Source organism: Fragaria vesca, linkage group LG5, assembly GCF_000184155.1.
Source record: "Fragaria vesca subsp. vesca linkage group LG5, FraVesHawaii_1.0, whole genome shotgun sequence".
Lineage (NCBI taxonomy): Eukaryota > Viridiplantae > Streptophyta > Magnoliopsida > Rosales > Rosaceae > Fragaria > Fragaria vesca.
In genome coordinates, this window is record NC_020495.1 from 538,239 (window position 1) to 547,411 (window position 9,173).

Sequence of the window (9,173 nt, forward strand, 5' to 3'; positions counted from 1 at the left end):
AAGCATTCCTAGTTTGATGCAAATTTTCACCAATCAAGTCGATGAATAGCCACTTATAGCATCTGTAACACCATTCTATGAGGGAAGAGAGGGAGGACCCTGCTAGCTAAAGCTTAGCTGCTCCACCAACGCCGCAGGCCGGCCTTATAGGCACACCTTTGTGCTTGACTAAGACTGGTGATGTCATGAGTTTAAAGGGCTTATACAGTCGCACAAGCCAAGAAATTCACATGAATTGTTAGCGATACATCAATGTTGCTCCACACTCTTATTTTATGGCTTGACTAAGATGAAATTCTCGTGACCTAATTATACATATGTAGTATTGTGGTGGATACCATTCATTTCTTGATTGACATTACACAGAGTAAGCTTCTGCATTTTAGCTTCACTTGGATTTGAAACCAATAATGGAAATCCGTTGATGCGAACCAGCACCAGCACTCTACCAAACTAACCAAAAACAGTAGTACAGAAGTAACAAAAAAATTGATCAACTGCATGCATGATTGATCAATAATTGATACCACAAGGTAGACAATGATGTCTTCGTAATTTTCAAATTGGGAATATACACGAGGACTTTTGTAACAAACGTTTTATTTTCTTGCAGAACAAGAGAGAGGAGTACAGCACTCAATCCCAAGTTTCAACACTACATGAATAAGTATATATACTCAGAAAAGAGCATAAAAACAACTACATCACCACTCAATGAAGAAAGCCAAGCTAGACCATAAACTGTCATTCTCATGTGAAGAATTGTGGCTACTTTGCTACAACATGGTGACGCAGACCATGGGACTCCACAACATTTTGTCATCAGAACAAAGGAATGACACCTTCACAGGCAAATGATGTCAAATCGAAATTATATTCAGTGTTTGGTGCTGCGAAAATCCTGGTTCTTGCCTCATGCGCACCAACTGATACTTATGGTTGATTTAAATAATCTGTGCTTCTTCCTCAACATGTATACCTTACTGCCCTGATGAAGAGATTGCTTTCTTTCCCTAGGTACCTAGCTGAAGCAAGAATAGGAAGAGATTTGTCTGTTCTATAGCAACTTCAAAGCTTCTTGGACCGTTCTTCAGTTGATCTGTAAATTCGATATGCAGCAAAACACATTGTGGCATTGCCCATAACTGTCAGGGCCGCTTGAAGAGCCACCAATACCTACAACTCATGGTTAGCAGCAAAATGTCACTGTAGATATTGTGTAAAATCTCATTTCCTATCTTAATTCAAGGATTCATAAGTCTTAGCTATTGGTTATTGCAGTTTATGATCATGATCAGTAATCAGTTCCATGTCACAAATTTTTCATTTCCTTTTACAAATCTCATGACAAAAACGACTGGTTTTCTTACCTCAAGAGACTCCGAGTTATAAAAGAAATGCCAAGTGCATGCGCAGAATGCTCCACCAAGAAGAGGAACCTGCACCAACCGATTCAATCACTAAAACTATAACTAAGAAGACAGAAGACATTGAAAGAATAATAAAATCAGAGAGCAAGCTCTTCATAAAGCTCCCCCACCAACCCATCAATTCTACGAGGGCTACTTTCAGACTTGGAATCCCAGCTATGCAACTTATGGCTATATCAAATTCCACAATCTAATCGAAACTCAAAAAGATCAACCGAAGTTCAAAGCCATGTTCACTAAACCCTGATCCTGGCAATTAAACCATGACCCTTTTTAACAAGCTTCTTTAACAATAGGTAGAGATTTTCTGTATTAATAGCTATGAATTTCTACTCTATTAATTGGGACATTGTTGTCTAAACAATTCAGGAACATTGATCACTTTATGTCCTACACTGATTTGGTTAGCTAAAAAGTACATCAAACTCAAGTTATGTAAATATGTAATGCTCCTCTGTTCAACTATTGCACCATTGATCACTCCAATTGGCAACAATTTGTTAAAAAAAAAACCTATAGAGATTATAACCTACCATACCCCAAGCGAGCCCTTTCCACGATTCGAACCCGGACTTCTCACCATACTGCCACACCAACACCATTGCTGTAATCCTTGCAACAACAAAAACATGCAATCAGATTCAGCAACCAAACGTGTAATATGTAACGGCCAATAGGATGAGAGAAATGCTCACCACTCAACGACACTTGACACGTGTATGGCCCAGGTGGGCAGGGAGAGGGCATTGGCAGGTTCACTGAGCTGCAGAGAATCCAGTAACGGTAACTCAGCGGCTGAGGCGGGTGCCATAACGGTCAGAGTCAGGGTCAGACCCGCCCCGAGTAGACCCACCATGGTTTTCGGGTCATGAAGGAGGGTGCCATATTGAGTGAAGGACTTTGTTGAGAGTTGGGTTTGGGGTTTTGGGTGTGTAAGGAAGGTGGGAGGGAAATGGGGTTTAGGGAGGTGAAGTAAGGAGTTCATTGCCACGGTGGGTTCAGGGTTTTGGTTTTGAAGATTTTCTGTGTAGCTTTGGAAGCTGGAGAGTGAGGGTTAGCAATAGAAATTTGAACAGAGATTGGAGGAGTTTTCTTGGTAAACATGTTTCGGATAAGGTAGCTTCTTCTTTGTGCTTATGTGCTTCAGGAAGGTCGATGGTTTTTTCTTCTTTTGTTTGGGGTACAGACTCTTGAGATTAACAGATTTTCTCAATCAGCAAAAAACAAATCGACTTTACATTAGCTTATAACAAAGAAATGTATATTTGGCTTTTGATTTGTATTATTTGAATGTTTTAAGTATAGTATTTTGATACTAAAATGTAATTAATAGGTTGGACATGTTACGTGACATTATTTATGTAGACATGATTTAAAAGCCAAATTTCCAAATTAAGAGCTCAATGACATTAACACTAACATCAATTTTCAAAAACCAAATTGATACATCTTCAAAGTACATATGAGTGCGTTCATATATTAATTGATGAGGAATTTTACGCTCATGTTCATAGCGTGTATTAGCCACACTCACCCTTAATTATGTCATGTGTATAGAGGAAACCTCTGTGATATTTTTGTTTCCATTCTTTACCCTTCTTTAATTAGTAAAAAAATAATCAAAACTCTATAATTTCTTCTCACAGCTCCGTTGGCCTTTGTTTTCTCCATTTTCATACTTCAATTTTCTTTTTGTATTGTGACACATTTCAACCATTTAAAAGAATTGAATAAAAGAATTTCAGGAAACCAAGAGAAATGAGCTAGCTATCACATGCTCACACTTCACTACAGAAACATATACCCTTAACAGTGTGAGCTGTGACTTGGTTGGTTAAGGTGTTTAACTAACAACTTTGAGGTCATGGATTCAAACCTCACGACATATGTAGGGTGTGTGAGTTATTAATAAAAAGTTAAAAAAAAATAAACACAGGAAATGCTAAGAGAACAAAGATTTATTTTCATTTAAATCTTCATCTAACTCATCTTGAAGAGCTGAGAATCGATGACAATAAATATCATTTTTACAGTTGTCTAGCTAGCTTTTTTGAATATAGAATACGCCATTTTTTTCTCTTGTGTCTCTGTACTATGCACGTGTTGTTACCCTTTTAGTTATATGTATAACATGGATAACTATACCACAAACAAACTCATCTTAAATTATTTATTTATATAAGGCATAATTGCTAATTTGCTACCCTAACTTTCATTTTGGTGTCAATTTGCTACCCTAACTTTCATTTCAGCCAATTTGCTACTCTAACTATTAAATCTGCCAATTTACTACCCTTCTATCAAATTTGCTACTTTAGGCTTTCAAGATTAATCAATTTACTTATCAAAATTTCAATATTGACAAACTATAACCTTCAATTTTCAGAATTAATTCATGTTTGGATGAAGAAATGAACAAAATAAAATAATAAAAAGGTAGCAAGTTGGCTAATTTTGAAAACATAAGGTAGCAAATTGACAGAAATAATAGTTATGGTAGCAAATTGACTAATTATGAAAAGTTAGGATAGCAAATTAGCTGAAATGAAAGCTAGGGTAGCAAATTGACACAAGACAAAAGTTAGGGTAGCAAATTGGCTAAAAATCCTTTATATAATTTAATATAAGCTTATATATGCCTTCATAAAATACATATGAATAATATCTTACAAGCTAATATTGAAATTACAACATGTAGTGCTATTGTAACGGAGTGACAATACTAAGCTACTGTAGTGTAACTAAGTAATATTTTTGTGTAGGAGGACGAGACTAAGGTGCACATGTGTTACGGAGTGTTGGTACTACAACCGAAACAATGCATGCAACTCACCCCATTTTTATTTCTTTCCATCTGACGCCACTTCCGCCACTTCATGTTCTTGATAAGACATGAACTTCACCGCATTAAATGTTGCATTAAATAAACTGTAAGTAAAGCTACAGTGAGAGAGTTAACAAGTGGGAGAGCTAAGGATGCAGTGGTAGAGCTAACAAGTGGAGAATTAAAAACTAAAGCAATGGCAAATTTTGTATGTGTGTGAAAAAAATACACATTTCACACCTCTTTTCATAGGCAAATGTAAAAGGTAAAAATGAAATTTGGGTTGAAATCGGGGCTAAAAATAAACAAGCCTGAAATGGTTTTTTCTTAATTTTTTTTTTATACAGTGTGGCTATGCAATTATATACTCCGAAAATTAGTAACACCCTACACAAACCAGAACATCTACTCAACCCAAGATCCATACAATTTTTCTTGGGTCATATTTTAGTCATATATATAACATGCATGACTATACCACAGACAAACTCATCTTAAATTACCCCTTTATGTAATTTAATATAAGCTTATATATGCCTTCATAAAATACATATGAATAATATCTTACAAGCTAATATTGGAATTACAACATGTAGTGCTACTGTAACAGAGTGACAATACTAAGCTATTGTAGTGTAACTAAATGACATTATAGTGTAGGAGGACGAGAACCATTTCTGGTTCCTCGGGCTGGATAATATAGTTTGGATTAGCCGTACATGACATATCCCCATAAGGGTTCAGGATAAATTGAGGGTTTTCAGATTCAATTTAGGAGAGTGAGTGAGCAATTCATTGATCTAAGGTGTACATGTGTTACGGAGTGTTAGTACTACACCCGAAACAATGCATGCAACTCACCCCATTTTTATGTCTTTCCATCTTAAGCTGCTTCCTGTTCTTAATAAGACATGAACTTCACCACATTAAATGCTACATTCAATGAATTGTAAGTAAGGCTGCAGAGAGAGAACTAATACGTGGGAGAGCTAATAAGTGGAGAGCTAATACGTGGGAGAGCTAACAAGTGGAGAGCTAAAAACTAAAACAATGGTAGATTTTGTATGTGTGTGAAAAAAATATATATTTCACACCACCTTTTATAGGCAAATGTAAAGGTAAAAATGAAATTTGGGTCGAAATCATGCCGAAAATAAACAAGCCTGAAATATTTTTTTCATTTTTTTTCTCATACAGTGTGGCTATGCGATTATATACTCCGAAAATTAGTAACGCCCTACAGAGACCAGAACATCTACCCGACACAAAGATCCATACAATTTTTCTTGCCCAAATAGAGATAAGTAAGAAAGACCTAATACATGGCACATCGTAGTGTGTGATCCTAACACTGTGAAAATGAAAAGAAAAGGAAAAAAACACACACACACACACACACACACACACAAAATGCCTACCTCTCCTCCTAAGCATCAACAATATCCTTACTCTTTCTTTGTCTTTTTCCTTTTCTTCCGATTGAACCCAGCCGGTAGCCATAGTCAGTTTGCGCTATACGAGTCCTCCAACAAAAATGAGAATGAGAGATCGATTGAACTGAAGAAGAGATCTGAAGAACTTATGAGTCATCCTTAAGGAGGAGAAGCAAAGAAGAGAAAAGGTTCAAAACTTCAGATATGAGAAAAGAGATGAGAAAAGACGAAGAGATGAGGGAGAGGCAAAAAAGAGTTTTATTAGGGTTGTGAAACAAGACTATCTTATCTCTCTCTTTATCATCGACTTTGCCATAAATAGCCCCAGTTGCATTCAACTTGACAAACAAGACTTTATCTTATTAGGAAATCTATCCACATGTCTGCATCTATACCAAATAACGTTTTATAAATAAATAAACAGAAAAACTCATCTTAAATTACCCCTTTATATAATTTAATATAAGCTTATATATGCCTTCATAAAATACATATGAATATTATCTTACAAGCTAATATTTAAATTACAACATGTAGTGCTACTGTAACGGAGTGATAATACTAAGCTATTGTAGTGTAACTAAGTGACATTGTAGTGTAGGAAGACGAGAACCGTTTGGGTTAGGAACCATTTCTGATTCCTCGGGCTGGATAATATAGTTTGGATTAGCCGTACGTGACATATCCCCATAAGGGTTCAAGATAAATCGAGGGTTTTTAGATTCCATGTGAGAGAGTGAGTGAGTGATTAAGGTTGTAGTGAGAGCTAACACGTGGGAGAGCTAAAGACTAAAACAATGACATATTTTGTATATATGTGAAAAAAATACATATTTCACACCTCCTTTTATAGGTAAATGTAAAGGTAAAAATGAAATTTGGGTTGAAATCATGACCGAAAATAAACGAGCCTGAAATGTTTTTTCATTTTTTTTTCTCATACAGTGTGGCTATGCGATTATATACTCTGAAAATTAGTAACGCCCTACACAAACCAGAACATCTTCCCGACACAAGATCCATACAATTTTTCTTGCCCAAATAGATATAAGTAAGTAAGACCTAATACATGGCACATCGTAGTGTGTGATCCTAACACTGTGAAAATGAAAAGAAAAGAAAAAAAAACACACACACACACACACACAAAATGCCTACCTCTCCTCCTAAGCATCAACAATATCCTTACTCCTTCTTTGTCTTCTTCCTTTTCTTCCGATTGAACCCAGCCGGTAGCCATAGTCAGTTTGCGCTATACGAGTCCTCTAACAGAAATGAGAATGAGAGATCGATTGAACTAAAGAAGAGATCTGACGAACTCATGAGTTCTCCTTAAGGAGGAGAAGCAAATAAGAGAAGAGGTTCAAAACTTCATATTTGAGAAAAAAGATGAGAAAAGACGAAGAGATGAGGGAGAGGCAAAAAAGAGTTTTATTAGGGTTGTGAAACAAGACTATCTTATCTCTCTCTTTATCATCGACTTTACCACAAATAGCCCCCAGTTGCGTTCACTTGACAAACAAGAATTTAATTATCTTATTAGGAAATCTACTCACTTGTCCGCATCTATACCAAATAACGTTTTATAAATAAATAAACAGAAAAACTCATCTTAAATTACCTTTTTATATAATTTAATATAAGCTTATATATGCCTTCATAAAATACATATGAATAATATCTTACAAGCTAATATTTAAATTACAACATGTAGTGCTACTGTAACGGAGTGACAATACTAAGCTATTGTAGTGTAACTAAGTGACATTGTAGTGTAGGAGGACGAGAACCATTTGGGTTAGGAACCATTTCTGATTTCTCGGGCTGGATAATATAGTTTGGATTAGCCGTACATGACATATCTCCATAAATGTTCATGATAAATCGAGGGTTTTCGGATTCTATGTGGGAGAGTGAGTGAATGACTAAGGTTACAGTGAGAGAGCTAACACGTGGGAGAGAGCTAACAAGTGGAGAGCTGAAGACTAAAACAATGACAGATTTTGTATGTGTGTGAAAAAAATACATATTTCACAAGTCCTTTTATAGGCAAATGTAAGGTAAAAATGAAATTTGAGTTGAAATCATGACCGAAAATAAACGAGCCTGAAATGTTTTTTCCATTTTTTTTCTCATACAGTGTGGCTATGCGATTATATATTCCGAAAATTAGTAACACCCTACACAAACCAAAACATCTACCCGACACAAGATCCATACAATTTTTCTTGCCCAAATAGAGATAAGTAAGTAAGACCCAATACATGGCCCATCGTAATGTGTGATCCTAACACTGTGAAAATAAAAAAAGAAAATAAAAACACACAAAATGCCTACCTCTTCTCGTAAGCATCAATAGTATCCTTACTCCTTCTTTGTCTTTTTCCTTTTCTTCCGATTGAACCCAGTCGGTAGCCATAGTTAGTTTGCACTATACGAGTCCCTCCAACAAAAATAAGAATGAGAGATCGATTGAACTGAAGAAGAGATCTGAAGAACTCATGAGTTCTCCTTAAGGAGGAGAAGCAAAGAAGAGAAGAGGTTCAAAACTTCAGATTTGAGAAAAGAGATGAGAAAAGATGAAGAGATGAGGGAGAGACAAAAAAGAGTTTTATTAGGGTTGTGAAACAAGACTATCTTATCTCTCTTTATTATCGATTTTACCACAAATAGCCCCAGTTGCGTTCAACTTGACACAAGACTTTATCTTATTAGGAAATCTACCCACGTGTCTACATCTATACCAAATAACGTTTTATAAATAAATAAATGGGCCTTTGTGAATCAGTGACATCTTCACACTCACTCAGCCCATTATTCTACGTCTCTCATTTACTTCTCATTCACCATTGTCTCTGCTGCCGAGAGCCCCATTTCAGAACGAAAATCTGGTTTAAGGTTTAGAGTTCATGTACTAGTTCTTGAAGACCATGCCAATTTACGATGAGTATGTGGTGGGCTTAATTCGGACAAGCGTTAAAGGGTACATTATGGCACAACACGTCACTGTGACACCGGAAATAAACACAATGCATGACAGTGAGATGAGCATGAATGTTACTAGCAATTCCACTGATATAGACTTTATGGATATCATCCACTTCCGCTTTCACCCAAAAGTTTGGTGAACCCAAATTATAATATTGTCTAAAAACGACGACGAGCTGAGCATAGCGGCCGTTCTTGAGGAAGTGTGGGCGACTCGGCCGCTGAACAGGAAAGTATGGACGGTTGTGACGGCGGCCTGAGATTTGGTGGCCTTGGGTTTGCCTCGGCCGGCCTGAGTGGTTGTGACGGCGGCAATGGCCATGGTGATGAAAATATGGAAAGCTGGATTGGAATTTGAATCAGTGAGTTGAAGAGTGTGGGGATTTGTGAAGAGGGTGCTGCAACTCGGCGAAATTTTGACATTAATTGAGAATTCGTAGCTTTTTGCAACAACGATGATATGCTAAAATAACTCTATTCCTTTACATGTCAAGACAG

General features: G+C 36.5%; 1 protein-coding gene across 1 annotated transcript; it reads right to left on the reverse strand.

Moving 5' to 3' along the window:
• Positions 1 to 782: 782 nt before the first annotated feature.
• LOC101306233 (ycf49-like protein-like) lies at positions 783 to 2,501 on the reverse strand. The gene is made up of 4 exons (XM_004298665.1): positions 2,126 to 2,501; positions 1,964 to 2,042; positions 1,371 to 1,439; positions 783 to 1,176 (listed from the first exon to the last, which is right to left on the reverse strand). Exons 1-4 carry the CDS (start codon positions 2,413 to 2,415, stop codon positions 1,069 to 1,071), a joined length of 546 nt encoding a protein of 181 aa, XP_004298713.1. The 5' UTR covers positions 2,416 to 2,501; the 3' UTR covers positions 783 to 1,068.
• Positions 2,502 to 9,173: the final 6,672 nt, after the last annotated feature.

Coding starts and splice junctions, on each gene's coding strand:
- LOC101306233 (XM_004298665.1), bottom strand. CDS start 2,415: ATGAACTCCTTACTTCACCTCCCTAAACCCCATTTCCCTCCCACCTTC. Junction 2,043..2,125: donor GTGTCAAGTGTCGTTGAGTG/GTGAGCATTTCT, acceptor TGTTGTTGCAAG/GATTACAGCAATGGTGTTGG. Junction 1,177..1,370: donor ATAACTCGGAGTCTCTTGAG/GTAAGAAAACCA, acceptor CATGAGTTGTAG/GTATTGGTGGCTCTTCAAGC.